The 16,322-nt window shown below is 43.2% G+C and overlaps 1 protein-coding gene across 2 annotated transcripts; it reads left to right on the top strand.

Moving 5' to 3' along the window:
* The first annotated feature begins 542 nt into the window (after window positions 1–542).
* On the top strand, window positions 543–15,878 carry mapk6 (mitogen-activated protein kinase 6). Of its 2 annotated transcripts, none has more exons than XM_070919402.1 (8): window positions 543–732; window positions 4,999–5,873; window positions 6,003–6,320; window positions 11,814–11,958; window positions 12,294–12,458; window positions 12,601–12,796; window positions 13,075–13,192; window positions 13,447–15,878. In XM_070919402.1, the coding sequence occupies exons 2-8, from the start codon at window positions 5,637–5,639 to the stop codon at window positions 14,548–14,550; spliced, it is 2,283 nt and encodes a 760-aa protein (XP_070775503.1). In that variant the 5' UTR covers window positions 543–732; window positions 4,999–5,636; the 3' UTR covers window positions 14,551–15,878. The 2 variants fall into 2 exon arrangements, with proteins under 2 accessions (XP_070775503.1, XP_070775417.1); XM_070919316.1 differs by lacking the exon at window positions 543–732 and adding an exon at window positions 4,065–4,160.
* Window positions 15,879–16,322: the final 444 nt, after the last annotated feature.

Here is a 16,322-nt window from a genome sequence, read left to right on the forward strand (position 1 = left end):
ACAATACAATGTGTGCACCAGCTGTAATGTGACAAAATCTGCCTTGTTTGTAGCTAGATGAGCATGTATTTTTCACTTTATTCAAATGTGTTTTTGGAGGGTTTTCCAAATCCGAAGAAATGCAGAACATTCACAACCCATTAGGACTGTGTAATCCTTTGATTTAAGCTGACAGATGAAAATCATGAATCACCAAACCAAAACTGCAACTGCAAAGGTCTCACCCAGGAATATGTTTCAGTACAGACTACAAAAGATTAGTTCTGTTTCTGCTTGGACTGGACAAAAACATGAAGAAATAAAATTTAAGAGCAGATCTGGGGGGGGTGGGGGGGGGCAAAAAATAAGGAGAAAAGAGTAAGACAGTAGCAGTGAAAGAGAGACAGAGGGAGGTGGTGGCAGTGGACTCTACTGGTAGTGGGTCTGACACACTGACAGGCCATGCCATACACAGAGCAGTCTCCTCCCCTCTCCGGCCTGGCCTATATTAACTGTCCATGGAGCTCCACCTCACAACCAGAGGCACATGGAGTAGGATAACACACCGCCAAAGCTCTGAGAATACATTCACATACCCACACATATACAGGGAGATACTGGACTGCACTGAAACCTCTCCACCTGTCTGCCTGTTGAACTAGCAGTGTTGGATATACAGTATAAGTTCTCCTGGATGGACTATTAACTTCTACACCATGTTGCTCCAGTCGTCTCCGGCGAATTTCAGCATCGGTAAGTGGCAGGAAGATTGCATTTCACCGTAAGGAACAAGTAGACGTGAATGTGACGTGTTGGTGATGTTGAGGATATTTCTGTTTTGGCCTAGAATTAAGGCGAAAGGAGAACAGGTGGAACGTAAAGAGCAGGTGATGTCTCGTGTTATGGAAAGCTAGAAGAGGATAGTAATGCAGGGAATGGGACTGAAACACACTCCAATGCTCTGCAAAGGTGAAAGTGTGTGTGTGAGAGAGAGTAAGAGTCACACCACTATCACCAGCAGATGAACATAGGTAAACAGCATGTGCAAAACTTCATTCGTCACACAAGAGAGGGACACTCAACAAACAAGACCCCTGGATTGCAACAGTAGAGTGTTTGTTTTGGACCATAAAGTATTGCGGTAATATAGCACTAACAGTAAATGTAAGTGGCAGCAATAGATGCAACTGTGATCTCTCATGATGTAACAAGGGAGGCCTGCAGCAGAGGCTGTATGGAGGCACATTGTTAGTAATTGTTTGTGATTGGAATACAAATTTCAAGAATTCATTTAATCCGTCTTCTCCAAAACAATCAAAATGTGAGGGAATTATCTAACTACCCCAACAGCTACTTTACCTTCTGACCGCCATTCATTCATGTTGCTGCAGCAGAGGGCAAAGAGCACTCATGGGGCAAGCAAGTGCCAATACTTTATATCTACAAATCAGATTTTTAATTATTAATGTAGCTTCAATCAAAGCAATCTGCGATTCTTGCGTAAGGGGGCCAGAGGCCAGTGGGAAGGAATCACATTATGTACTCTAATGAGAGGACATGTGTCTCTCTTAGTTTCTGGTGGCGGAGAATCCCTCAAGGACATGGGTTCAAAATGTCTCATCAGAAGACATCAGCTCTACTGTACATAAGAACCTTAGAGCAAAGACATCAATCTGCACTACCTTGACCTCTGACCTTTGAGAAGAGGAGGGGAATCAAAACTTGGATCATTTTAGCATGATTTACATGATTTTCATTTTAAACCTACAATGAATGAATGAATGAATGAATGAATGAATGAAAAACTCTTCTTAAAGTAGTTCCATTCACGCATTTCCTCTTTTGAAAAAATTAACTCCTTAAATACAGTATATTACGTATATCTCAGCAAACCAAATAATGAAATAAACGCTCTATATAGCATTCTCCCTTGTTCGGTCTCTCTAAAATCTATCTAATCATAACAGATATTACAATTATACATTATTACATAACTTTGGGATTCGTGCACTACGACTTTACTGTCACCTAAAATAAGCTATGAAAAGTATTAGAGTTTTTCTCAACATTCCTCTCTCCTTGTCCGACTAATAACCGAGACAATAAGTCGCTCCAAGTCTGTCGCATCCCGCTCAGTCCGCATGCAGTTTCTGCTCTCCATCGCAGAGCCCATCCCGGCCTGTGAGAGGCATCTGCATTCTCGGGCACATGGGTTCTCACATGGTCTGCCTGCGGATGCTGATGTAGACTGCTGCGGCTGTGATGCTGCTGCCCGCCCGCCCGCCCGCCCATCCACAGTATCCACAGTGAGTGCGAGAGGACCGGGCGCTGTAGGACACCAGCCGCGGTCTGAATGAGGGATCTGAACAGGGGAAAAATAGTGCCTTCCGTGATCTCTTGACTTTGTTTTGCTCTGGATGTGTAAGCCGCATGGAGATCAGATGTGAGGGCGGGCTAAAAGAGAAACACCCTACGTATCTCGGTGCCAGATGGACTTTCTAAATCCGCAAGCCGCAGTGAGTGACCTGTGCGAGCGATTTTTCTCACTGACTAATGCAATGCTGCGTGTCATAATCTGAAAACAGCATTAATTCCCACCAAAGACAAAAACACATAGGGGAAACGAATCGTGGACTAATCCGGTAAAAAAAACAAAAAAACAATTTATTTTCTAAGAAGAAACAAACAACAAGTACTGTATTTTTATTTTTTAACGCATGGATGAAAACGAAAGAAATACCAGCCTGTTCTAAACTGCATTTATATTGGAGGGCCCAGATAGGCCTAATCTTTCTGTTGCGCTTGACTCAATTATGAAAGAATGTGAAATAATAAACAGCAAACAGAAAGAAGAAAACATAAACATTGAGATCTCCAATTCAGGTAAGATAAGCAACTGTCATAGCGCCTGGTCGGCAGCATTTTCGTCTCTATTTCCTTGCAATAAAATAAGATACAGAATGTTCTTTCCCCCTTCTCTTATCATGTTAAGGATCATTTAGTCTAGGAGGCAGCAAAACACAACCAGAGACAGCAAAAATATTTTATGCAAACATCTCTCTGTACATGTTTGTTTCTGCTAGGCATATATGTTATTACTACTAGGCATATATGTTATTAATAAGCCTAGTGGGCTGTGATCAATTTGCAACTGTGGTTGAACGTTTTAAAGGTGCTATGGCTTTACGTAAAGATGTTTACAGAATTCTTGTTTACTGCCCGCATTATTGGCATTTGGACGATGCTGTTATCATTTCGCCCATGAACCTGTAGGGCTAAATATTGAGTTGGATTTTGAATCTACCGCTGTCACGTGATCTCCAACTTCAGACACATGTTTTGAATGACTTCTGCTGCTTTCAGGTACTGCTCGGAGCTGTGAAAAAGACCGGCTCCGTAGTGTGTTACTGATATAGCCTACAATATATGATATATTACAGTATGTAAGACCAAGCCATAAACTTGCACTGCTAAAACTGGCTGCTTGTGTGGCTATTGTTTAATTTATTTCATTGTATAATTTACATATAGGCCTAATTAAAAAAAAAATCACCACAACCATCATTTGCTGACATATCACAAGGATCAAAACCCATGCAATTCATATCAACTACTGTTGGCCTATATTTGTATTACATTTCTATTACGTTATTAAGAATATGTAAAAGACTATAAAACACCTTACAAGAAAGATGAGACCATGGAAATTACGTGAAAAGTATGTAAATAATATACCTTAAATATAATTGGTCAAAAAAGCAGTAAATGCTGGTTAACAACCACATTTGTACTGGTTTACTGCATCTCAATTAGATCTAATTAACCCAATGAACTTGAGAGAGGCTTCAGAATATTATTTAGAGCTAATCGATAATTAGAGTTAATATAACAATAATCAAACAGAGTAGTAATTATTAAGTAATTATTAAATTATAAAATGAGCAACATATATGTAATAGGCCAAAAACAGTCTAGTAAATTACCAGTGAAGGGTTCTCGCCGTAGTTTTAAAATTTCCGGCAGTACTTGAAGGCAGCCTGTGACGTCACGCCGCCTTTCATAGCTCTGCCCAGCCTAAATGGCGATTGCAACAGATCCGCAGAACCGGAGAGCGGAGCGCAGTCAAACCTCGTCCAGGTTTGATTAAAGATATAACGACACTAATGCGACGAATAAGGACTGTAAGTAGATTCTTATATGTGGATTTTTTAAATCGCTATTACTTAAATGATATGTGATTTCACTGTAGATCCGCGATCGTTTTTTTAGCGGTTTAACCGACGTCGGCTTTGTGCTGCTTGGCGCAAGGAAGGCTGTACCACGTAGTCAGAAGCCTCCGCCAACAACGGCTCCTTTGTTCGCGCTATCGGCGTGTTTTACCTTAACGTTATGCTTGATATCTACAAAGTAGGCAGTGTATTGGGATTTTTGTTTTCATGTATATTTGGGTATATGTGTGTGTTACTGGGTGGCCATGTTTATGTGATAAATTAAAACCAAGGCGGCGGAGGTCTGTCAGTAGCATGTCAGCTTGCCGTTATGCTTCCATTCCTGGATTTTTTTCCGCCTGCCAGTCACAGACTCGATGAAGACCAAAATAGACGGTATTAACATGTTAAACTCGGACTAAAAGCTATTGTTTTACGCTTTAATGTATGGTATTTTAACATCCTCGTGGATGTTAATCTTGACCAAGCCTTTGTGGGTTTTATTACAATTTTATCGATACCCAGAAACCGGACTAGCAAGCGCCTAAACCGGGCGGGGGAGGGTTAGTTTCCATTATTGACACCACGTTTAAACTTAAGCAGGTGAATGAGCCGGTTTGTTAGTCTTTTGCTTTTGTGAAATTCCCAACATAATTTAATCGTAATAAGGGTGAGGCTTGACTAACGTTACATTTTAGCGGAACGGCGGATTATTTTGTGCCCTGTTAAATGATTAAACTCCTGTCTATTTTGGCAATATATCTATTGTTTTCTTAACTTTTTTTTGTTCTGTTTTTCTCTTTTCTTTCAGGTTATACCCAAATAAAATGGAGGATAGCTTTGATTGCGACTGTGGCGAGCTTGAGCCACCTGATCATTGAGGGTGAAAAATTACTTTGAAGACTTTAAGGCCAGACTCATTTCAATTTTATAGATCAGGTGACTTGACAGGAAAATTATACACAGATAAATAAATATAAAAAAAAAACTACACACAAACAGTGCATTTAGGCACATTTCATATGAAGCTGCTCAGGACCAGTCATACACTGAATGTATCTGCACTGTAAGGATGCAACTACATGATTTTATAGTTTAACTTAGTCTCCTTGCTTTTTAATTGGCCCCATTCCAGTTCATTCCATTGCAGTCTATAAACACTAGTCTACTAAGAATTGTTCAGTTAAAGATATCCACACATCCAGGATTGACATTCAAGATGGAAACAAAGTTTGACTGCACTTTAGTGCCCTGCATCTGACAGTGACTGCTAGTTAGGGGGGGACTCGGTAGTCGTCTGTAGAGGGGTCAGTTAGCTCAGCCTCTAAAGCAGTGGGGGAATTGTCAGATAAGTTGCTCCTGTGGGTGTTAAAGTTGGACTTGAAACAGGCCAGAGACCAAACCTTTAGAGATAGCAGAAGCTTGGTGCAAAAGCTAAAAATAGTCGTCATGGCAGAGAAGTTTGAGTCACTGATGAACATCCATGGCTTTGACCTGGGGTCTCGCTACATGGACTTGAAGCCTCTGGGCTATGGAGGGAACGGCCTGGTCTTCTCAGCAGTTGACACTGACTGTGACAAGCGTGTAGCTGTGAAGAAAATTATCTTGACTGACCCCCAGAGTGTGAAGCATGCCCTGCGGGAAATCAAGATTATCAGACGCCTCGACCATGACAACATTGTCAAGGTAAGTTGCAATGAGCATGCTCAAAGTAGCAAAGATTATTTCTTATTTTCTGAGGTTGAAAGAAAAAAAACATTTATGCCCAATTTTAGAATTGACTTTAAATACTGACCCTTCTTTGTATGTCACCAGGTGTTTGAGACATTGGGCCCCAACGGTCGCAGGCTAACAGAGGACGTGGTATCCCTGACAGAGGTCAACTCGGTCTACATTGTGCAGGAGTACATGGAGACAGACCTGTGTCAGCTTCTGGAGAGGGGCCTTCTGTCTGAGGGTCATGCCAGGCTCTTCATGTACCAGCTCCTCAGGGGCCTTAAGTACATCCATTCTGCCAATGTGCTGCACCGCGACCTCAAGCCCGCCAACCTGTTTGTCAACACAGAGGACCTGGTACTGAAGATCGGGGACTTTGGGCTGGCCCGCATCATGGACCCTCACTATTCTCACAAGGTAGGACCAGTCTCCAAATAGCTGTTCCAGTCAGTCTTGTATTCGTGGAAAATCTGCAATCTGATTTTAATGGGGTTTCGCGATGCTGCACAGACTAGAGTTTCAAGAAGAGCAAACATAACTGTTTGCACACTTTCTGCCAAAAGATGAGTGCTTTGTTGCTCTGGCACGTGATGTTTACATTATTACCCAGTAGTGCAGTGGTCCCCAAGGTGACGCAATTCTCAGCAGGAAGTTAACAAGACGCAATGTGGTTCCTTAAGGTAACGCCTCTGTTTCCCTTGTCAGGGAGAAGGCTGTGGCAAACACAACCCTGGGAACTTTTTTGTCCATTAACAAGTGTATACAATTAGAAGTGAAAACAGGCTCAATACCAAGTCTAAATATACAAATGAGTGGGTTCATGATAATGTGGCTTAACAAAGATGTAGATAATCGACATTCCCTGGTGGGGAAAAACAACAAATCTTTGAATGTAGCATGAACATTGCAGGCGCAGTTCATCCTTTTGCCCTCGTCAGCTTCTGATGATAATGTCTAAGGCTTGAGGCTGCAGCAGATTCGTTATGGACATGCTCCATTAAAATATATATCAAGATTTATTTACACCCGAGAGCGTGCATTTTCCTTTGGTTCCATTTGCGGGAGGTGTTACTCCATTTTCTGACTGAATTGTAGAATTAAGAAAACTGGGTCTCAGAGACAGCAGTTTTCTTTGTGTTACAGGCCTTTTCCTTGTCTCTCATCAGTTGCCAGAATACTGCAAACCTGGGCAAAAGCCAGATGTTCTGTGCACAAAATGTTGCATGTAAACATTTTAATGCTCTCTATAAGCCTGTATTTTGTTTTGTGAAGCACTGTAATTAGCAATAAAGTAGGTTGCTTTTGTCCTTGGTATGAGAAGAGTGTGGATCACCCTGTCTAATTGTAGCCAGGTGAAAGGCCTCTATTGCCCATGTGTGTTTCTGTCACCTTCATAAAGGGATGAGGAAATTCCAGTCGAAGGCCATATGGTGGGGTGATGTGAGGGAATCTAGGTTGGGAAGTCTCCCCCTCCCTCCCTCTCTCTGTCTCTCTCTCACTGTGTAGTTGCTGGATCTCCTTAAAGCACAGAGGCAGTCAGATGCTTACACGTGTCTCAGATTAGTCATCGGAGGGTCTGAAGTGGGCTCACGTGATGTGATCCCTTTGGCTGGCACTCATTCATATCCCTTATACAGCGAGGATCCACACATCACTCTGAGATAGACTTACGCACACTTGTTTACCAGAACTGCTCATTTCCAGCTCACCATCATCACTACGTTTTAGCGATGTAGTCACATTTTCAGCTCTGACTTCTATATTCTCACATGAGTCATATCTTAGATGGAGACAATAGGTCTCTCTGCAATAGAAAGAGGAAGGCGAGGGCTCATAGTCCCCGGGTTGGAAGTGAGAGTTTCTCACACTGTTCAGTCACCGTAGCCACCCACCCAACGTTACCGCACTCCTCCCTTACAGCAGGGTTTGCCATGTGGGCTATTTTCCCTCTATATAAGCAGTTTTTCCTGATGGGAAACATGCAGGCAAGTGGGTATTGAAAAGCTGCTTGACTGGGGTCAGCTCTCTTGTGTTTGACTATTGTCTGCTGTAGTACTGCAGCAGACTATTGCTGCTGAGTTTTTGTCAAGAATACAAATGCTGCAGTCAGACTGACTTTACTAGGCTTTGACCCTGCTCTCCTTTCCAAACAGTGTTGCTGTGTTTTGTCTGTCTCTACTATGATAACAATAGTGGTGTGGTGGAGGGAGGGAGAGATCTCAACCAGCCACTTTTTCATGACACCTATAGTTGTCTGATTGACCGTGCGTCTGGTGTCTCACACCAAATGAGGCTTGTTTGAAAATGAACCCATCACCCCCACACAGCACTATGGTGCAGAGGCGTTAAAAAAACAGTTGGTCTCAGTATTGGACAGACATTAGAGCAGAATCACTGGGGGCAAATTTGCTTTCACAACCACCCTCCACTTCTAGCAGGCTGGGTGAGCCGGGGCAGCTGGGTGGCTGAGTGCATGTTATTTGAATAACGTCGTTTCTAAATAAAGAAGCGCTCTTTGCCAGTGAACCTCAGTTTCAGCAACGAGGTATTTAGATTCATGCACCAGTGATGCAGGCACAAGACATTTGTTCCACCTTTTCCTCCCACGTTCCTACTTTTTTGCTTTGCTTGGGTTAATAAAAACATAACTCCTCATGATTCCCTTCAGGCTTTTATTCATCCTGCATGGCTTTGTTTTAAGTATGTGGTATAAAGCTTGCCAAGAGTACCTGTGTTTCTCCGCTATCTTTCCATTGTTTTGGGAAGGCGAGTTGTTTCTGCCCGTGTGAACCTTAAGGCCGACCCTCGTGGTGGCCCAGGATCAAGAATGACAAGAATTCACGTGCACTCATCCAACCCCTCCAACCCTGATTCCCCTCCTTTTCCCAGCTAGCTTTTTGTCTTGTTGTGGGTGCCTTGCTCAGGGCCTTATTTAAAGCTCATCTAAAGCCTGTGTTAATTTCCAGTTGTAGCTCACCCTTTTTAACAAGACAAAGAAAGAATGCTGTGGATATAACTCACCCATTTAGGTTTAGCATTGGAAGCTGTTATGGTTTGAAACTAGGTTAGCTGAGGCTGTAAACTACTTCAGCTAAGTGATACCACGTCTGCTCAGTGTAGCAAAACACACTTTTTTAGAGGTGATGTCACATCAGCAAAATGTCAAATAATTTACAAGATCAAAATTTTGTCTTTTTAAAATGAAGGCTAGAAGTGCAAGACAAACTTGCGTGGGACATACAGATAATATATTGATGTAGAAAGTGGTCTGTTTGCATTTTTACCATAAGCCAAAGTAGTTGCACTGATGTAGACTCTTGTGCCTGCCATTTGTGATGTTGTAGAGATAATAACCGGGACGTTTTCAGGACTGTAATAAGAAGAGGGGGGTGAAGGGGTTCGCAGAGGTCCTTTCTTGCACACAACTCCAAACCACAACCACAACTACAAGAACGCACACACATTTGACCCAATTATTCAGCCAGCAACAGGCCTGTCTGGTACCAGACTTCATAGGATCTAACAAGAAAAACGCTGTTGAGTAGATTTAAGGCTTAATGAATTTCAGAGACGTGGTTTCCCTTACTTTTCCCAAGCCAAAAAAGATGCAGTTTCTTGCAACCAATAGTCATTTTATCATCATCTTCAAGAACTAAAAGTAGCAGGAATGACGGTGGTTAGCCATAGACCAGATTGAAATAAACTGTTTATCCATTAATCAGGTCCATATGTCCAATGTGTTGTGAGACATATCCTGCTATTTACAGTCCCATGGTTTGCCAGTGAAATGATTAATGTGTGTGTGTGGGTGGGTTAAGATTCAAATACATTCAGTGCCAGCTAGGGCTGCACGATTATGGTCAAAATGATAATCACAATTATTTTGATCAATATTGAGATCACGATTATTCATTGATTTTTAGGGACAAAATATTTTTTTGCACTTTCACATTCAAATAAACCGAGCACTGCTTTCACTTCCATGTTGAGCTACATTCCTGCTAATGTAAAAATCTTTGCATCAAAATAAGACTTGTCCTTATTCAAAGTGCATCTCCTGGAAGCAAAATATAAATAACATTGTGCCAAACCTTTTTACGGTGGAGCGCTGTACAGCGTTGCTGTTATGGATGTCTGACTTCATGCTGGACAAGGATGAGGATTCAGCGACATTATTTATTTGGCCTTCATGCATTCATTGTACTGCTGTTTGTGTGTTTTGTACTCTTTGCATATGATTTGTTCTTAACATCTTGACTTCAATTGACCGAAATCCGAAATACTTCGGATGATGATCCGTTTAGAGGGACTAGCTCTTCGCCTTCTGCTCCAGACATTTGACTTTAGTTTTGCCCATCTGCTCTTTGTTGTATTTTACTCTTCTACTCTGGACTGCAGCTGCAACATCCAGGACATTTTTGCACAGGCTGCATGACAACTCTCCAAAAGCAAAGCCTATACTTTTGTACAGCGCTAAACAAAGTGTGGCGATAAGTCTGGCTCTGTGATTAATTGTGCAGCCCGAGTGCCAGCAAGGAAATATCGCTTTAGTCTTCACTCACCAGTTTCTGTGAAGCAGCACAGCAGCGGTAACCACCTTTACTAACATCTGGTCAGACCTGCTAAAGGTTGCTGTGACTAACCGCAGCCAGACACACTGAAGGGAGCCTGTTATGAGTCATTAAATGTCAGCCCAGTCTGATCTGGTTCAGGTGGTTTACTCACTGATTATTGCCAGAGGTATTGAGATGGCTGATGCTTTAATGTCAGTGTGTCTCTCTTTGTTCACTTAGAGATCAGTAAAAGCAAGAGGTGAGCTGGAATTCACCTAATGCACTTTATGCACTCAGTTGGTAGGCAAACTCTTTAGTTTAGTTCAGAGTCCATCGTACACAGAATTGTCCTTACGCAATGACCTAAAGCTAATCTACATGTGTCGCAATTCTCTGCTAAGCTTGTTGCAGTTATTTCTCCACATATGTCAGACAATTTACTGGCTGTTTCTCAGAGTGGGTTACAACCTTACAACTTTGCAAGTTTCAGTCAGTGGGTGCGACCTGCCTTTGTGTGTTACTACCTTGTAATTCCCCTTGACCTCTTTACAAGCTTCCTGGTGAAAGCCACTGCTAGACAAACAGATTAGCTGGTTACCTGAAGGAAGGAGTTCTATCTACAGTCTACATGGCGAGTCATTTATAGGCTCATCAAAACAAGTGCGTGCAGAAGGCCGTGATACACTCCAGGATAGAGTGACATCAAGTATTTGCAGCTAACTTAGGGCAGAAACAAGATCCTGGCTCAGTGGTGAGGCGACCATTTTGGTCTCACCACAATTCTACCACTGCATGTGGGGGAGAGAGAGGGCAGAGAGGGTGTTATTTTACCACCACCCCTCCCCCAATGTCCCAGTGTGTGTGTGTATACACACACACACACACACAGGTCAGTTTCCTTTGTGTTCAGTGTCCTGTGAGTAGTCAGGGACTGTGTGAGAGTGGAGTACAGATTGGTGTCACTAGTGAGTGGAGTGTGTGGCAGCAGGGGATTATCGTGCTCTCTCATACTGCTGACAGGGCCTGCACGTGTCTGATCTCCCCGCTTTCATCTGTCTTTTCTCGCCGGGGTCTTTGTCTCTGTGTTGCGTACGTGACCAGCACAGAGCAGGTCCGTCAAGGAGACGGCACAGGGGTTATGAGGTTTAGCACGGACCAAACATGTTAACAGCGGGCAAACATGCAGGCACATGATGTTAGATTTTAGAGCCTCTCAACTGTGAATGAACCAAACATGAGGACACACAAGTTCATAAACAAGGATAGTTTTTAGAAAAATACTGTTGAGTCCAACTTTCTTGTACATTTTTTCTTTTTTTCCTGAGTCCCACTAAATATGTCCTCCCTTCTAACACAGGGCCATCTCTCTGAAGGTCTGGTCACCAAGTGGTACAGATCTCCTCGCCTGCTGCTCTCTCCTAACAACTACACCAAAGCCATCGACATGTGGGCCGCTGGCTGCATCTTTGCTGAGATGCTCACAGGGAAAACCCTCTTTGCAGGTAAATGTTGATTCAGTTTCTTATGTGTGACTCACTGTAACACCTCATGCAAACATACTGGCAAGCAGTCTTTGAAGTGGGTGACTCTGATGAGGTAAATGTGGAGCACAGGTCTGATATTGCTCTCCTTTGCAAATCCAGCTGGAGCCGGCAGAGTCTGACTGCTCTTGTTTGTTGAAACTGCCTTGAGCTGAGCACAAGGCAAATAACATACCTTTTCTCATGATGTGCTGCACTCAGCCTCGCTCAAAACAAACTCACTCAGTCATGCAGACGTTGAATGTTGTATAACTCTTCTAAGAAAGGGCCCGATGTTTGTCTGCCCGGTGTTTCAGGAGCCCATGAACTGGAGCAGATGCAGCTGATCTTGGAGTCCATCCCCGTACTGCGAGAGGAAGACCGACAGGAGCTCCACAGCGTCATCCCAGTCTTTATCCGCAACGACATGTCCAATCCTCACACACCACTGACCAAGCTGCTGCCTGACGTCAGTCCCCAGGGTGAGTACCACTTTTATATTCATATTGAAGTATTCGCAGGCTCATGAAGTACCCCTTAAACACAGACCAGGGGTCAGGGTCATATCTCGCAGACATCACATGGTATGTTTCCTACTTGATAATCTCATTGTCCTCCCTGCAGCCCTGGATTTCCTGGAGAAGATCTTGACCTTTAACCCCATGGATCGGCTGACTGCAGAGGAGGCCCTGGCCCACCCCTATATGGCTGACTACTCCTTCCCCCTCGACGAGCCTATTTCTCTACACCCCTTCCACATTGAGGATGAAGTAGATGATATCCTGCTCATGGACCAGAGCCACAGCCACACCTGGGACAGGTATGCCCGCTCACTTATTCCCTTTCAAACACCTGCTCTCTGTCTCAGAGATGCAAAGTTATATTTTCCCTGTTCGGACATTTGTCTTGTGAGCTTAGTTTCAGTGGAGGATGGTTTGCTTTTCTCTCTGCTAACTGAGCAGTAATAATATGGATATACAGGTTTTTCTGGTTTAATGGTTTGTTTGCATAGTCAGATCCTGTACTGGAGCTTTTTTTTTCTTTCAGTCATTTTGTGCTTGTGTACTAAAGTCTCTCTCTTTCATAATCTATCATAAGGTATCATGAGAGCCAGATGTCAGAGGCTGACTGGCACTTGCACAGCACCCACGACCCAGACGAAGTTCAGGTTGACCCAAGGGCACTCTCTGATGTAACAGACGAGGAGGAGGTCCAGGTGTGTTTGAATTTTGACAAACTATTTTGTGTGAAAATGTGCTTCCCAAATGGGAGGATGCATAGATTTAAGTATTGTATTACTTAAAAAGAATACATAATACACATAGGAAATAGCTTCCAGTGTTGTAAACTAAAGATCTATCAAGTTGATAAGTGTATGGAGAAAACATGTCTTGCTCCTGAGTGACTTAAAACCCATTTTTTTTTGATGAGATAACAAAGGCTAAATGTTGGTCTCTTATCTGTCTCCAGGTGGATCCTCGTAAATATGCTGATGTAGATCGGGAGAAGTTCCTGGATGAGCCGTCCTTCGACTACTCCACTCTGTTCCTGCCAGAGCGATCTTGGCAGGATGACGATGACGACCACCACCACGAAAACAAATACTGTGACTTGCAATGTAGCCACACCTGTAATTACAAGGCCGTGTCGCCCTCCTACCTGGACAACCTCATCTGGAGGGACAGTGAAGTCAACCACTACTACGAACCCAAGCTCATCATCGACCTCTCCAACTGGAAGGAGCAGCAGAGCAAGGAGAAGGCCGACCGCAAGGCCAAGAGCAAGTGTGAGAAGAACGGGCTGGTGAAGGCGCAGATTGCGCTGAAGGAGGCGGAGAAGACCCAGAGTCCGGTGGAGAAGGACAGAGAGCAGGAGAAACACCAGACAGAGAAGCCTCAAGGCCAGCAAAACCAAGGCTTTGACTTCGACTCCTTCATCGCCAGCACCATCAAACTGAGCCTGCAGCCGGAGCCCTGTCAGGAGGTGGCCCTGCTCAACGAGGTGGGCCTCCTGAACGAGCTCAACTCTTCCGTCTCTCAGCTGGAGGCTCCCCGTTCAGGCTCCATGTCCAAGTCCATAAGTCAGGAGAAGGAGGAGAAGTGCCTGGTAAACCTCGCCCAGTTAGGCGGAGGAGGGTTGGGAGTCGTCGGGGACAGCGTCCGGCCCGCTCAGCCCTGGGAGAGCTTCGGCTCCGGGGAGAGAGTCGGGGAGAACGGCTGTTTGATAGACGAAGCATGCTGGGACATTCGCAAAGAGGACCACTTCCAGAAGGAGAGCACTTACACCAGCTACCTGGACCGCCTGTTCAGCCGGAAGGAAGAGGGGGTCGTAGAGACTGTGGCCAGCTCTGAGACGGAGCCCTCGGAGGTGAGAGAGCTGGACGAGAGCTTCCTCGGCAGGAACACGGAGATTGTGCTTAATATGCAGCTGGACTCTCTGGCCCTGCCTGGCTTTGACAGCACAGATGACTTGCCTCTAAAATCCATCCAGGCGTCCCTCACCCCTTGCGCTGTCAAATGCTCCCCACAAATTGCCCACAAAACATACAGCAGCATCTTCAAGCATCTTAATTAAAGAAATATATCCTCCCTCACAGTACAAAATCTAGGCAGTTTTGTTTTTATGTTTTTTTGTTTTTTTTAATAATATGGTATATTATTGTACTTGAATCATTTCATACCTTTTTTTATTATGGTTACTTTTAATTATTATTATTATTTTTAAGAGTTGAGAGGGTTGAGTTATTATATTTAAAGAGTTTTGGTCATCACTCTGAGCCTTGATAACCAGGCCTTCATGGGTTAATGTCTACGCCCTCATCGCTAAACTGGCATGTCACTCGCACACATAAGTACTGTAGACGAACAGAAAGCAGGAGAGAATTGGCTAGAAGAAAGATGGATGGTTGGAGAGGAGTTTTGATTTAAGAGAGGAGGTTTTGGTGTGGCACAAGGAAGGATGGTCGAGGCTAACATTGCTGTAGGCATTTAAAGTGCTTTCAAACACCCTTTCCTGGAACAGGATACACAAAAAGAGGATGGGATGTCCTTTTTTTATTTTTCGTTTATGACATTTTTCCCCGAAGAAAGCTTCCTTAATAACCCTTTCATACTGTAAATCTGACACATGATGCCAGCAGCAACCATTATCGTAGGCGTTAATGTAAATGTGTTATCTACCTCAAGGTAACAGCCGCGAGAGACACTCGAAGCCGCACTAGTGCTTTACACACATGACCATCCTCATACCATGAAATGAAGTGGTCGCGTAGATGAAATCTGTCTCACTTTAGCATTTAACATAGTGAGGTGTTTCAGTAATCATTATTTATTTCTAGCAGATGTGCGATATTTATTTTATCAAAATGTGTTATTTCAATGTGATTATTGAAGATTGAGAAGTTGGGACAGACTTCCAGTTTCATTTCGGCACTATATGGGCGTGTAAGTGTTTTACGGTAGGATGCAAATTCATCTGTTATGTTCTAAAAGAAGTTGAGGCTTTCCATTTTCCACCAATATTGTCCAAATGGATATCATTCTTTTTGTTCATTTTTGTTTTTGTTTTTTTATTTATAGGTGCGTTCTGTCTTGAGTGGGAAAAAAACTGCTTTATGGTTTAAAGAAGCGCCTAAAAGTCTTAATTTTTTATCTAAATGTAATGTAAAAAAATTATGCGTGCATGGAGGCAAGAGAAAGGTACATTAAAAGTAAAGTTAATGGTGAGTATAATGTACGTCAGTTTTAATTGTACGTTTTTTGTTAAATTTCTATGTACTTTTTCCAGGCAAGCATGATGAATTAGGTTAAGGTGTAGCATGTAGAACACTTACGGACTTTTTTTTTGTAATCATTGGTTCCCCTGTTCTACAAAATATCTCAAAATAAAATTACTGGCAAAGAGTTTGGCCTTTGTCTGTCTTTTTGTTTTTGGTCAGTGATGACCCAACATGCACTCGGTTAAATGGTGTATTTGTAACTGTAGTTTTGTGTGACTGCACAGCCACAAGATCCTTGTTGGTGGAGAAGAAGTGCTGACGACGGTGCTGCCACCTCCTAGACTCCACTTTTAATGTTTAAGTAGGCAGACCGAATTACACTGAGTGCTGGGGACACAAGCTTTGAATCATCAGCTAAATGTGGCTCTGGCTCAAACCTCCATATATCAGAGCTGTCGGCTCAGTGCACGGATTCCCACCTGCTGTGAGGTATAAAATACTGCATGGAAACGAGCAGGATTGCATAATAAATGTGAACATTCTCATTTTTTGGCTGCAACATTTTGCCTGTTCTGCAGTAGTGATGCATTCCCCCCCTGTCAACATACAGGTGTAGAAACAGCATGAC

The sequence above is a fragment of the Enoplosus armatus genome, chromosome 1 (genome assembly GCF_043641665.1).
Source record: "Enoplosus armatus isolate fEnoArm2 chromosome 1, fEnoArm2.hap1, whole genome shotgun sequence".
Taxonomy (NCBI): Eukaryota; Metazoa; Chordata; class Actinopteri; order Centrarchiformes; family Enoplosidae; genus Enoplosus; species Enoplosus armatus.

What these genes read in the sequence shown, in the direction of transcription:
- mapk6 (XM_070919402.1), top strand. Translation starts at nt 5,637, where the DNA reads ATGGCAGAGAAGTTTGAGTCACTGATGAACATCCATGGCTTTGACCTG. An exon ending in AGGGAAAACCCTCTTTGCAG is followed by an intron (nt 11,959 to 12,293) that starts GTAAATGTTGAT and finishes CCGGTGTTTCAG; the next exon opens with GAGCCCATGAACTGGAGCAG. An exon ending in GCCTGACGTCAGTCCCCAGG is followed by an intron (nt 12,459 to 12,600) that starts GTGAGTACCACT and finishes TCCTCCCTGCAG; the next exon opens with CCCTGGATTTCCTGGAGAAG.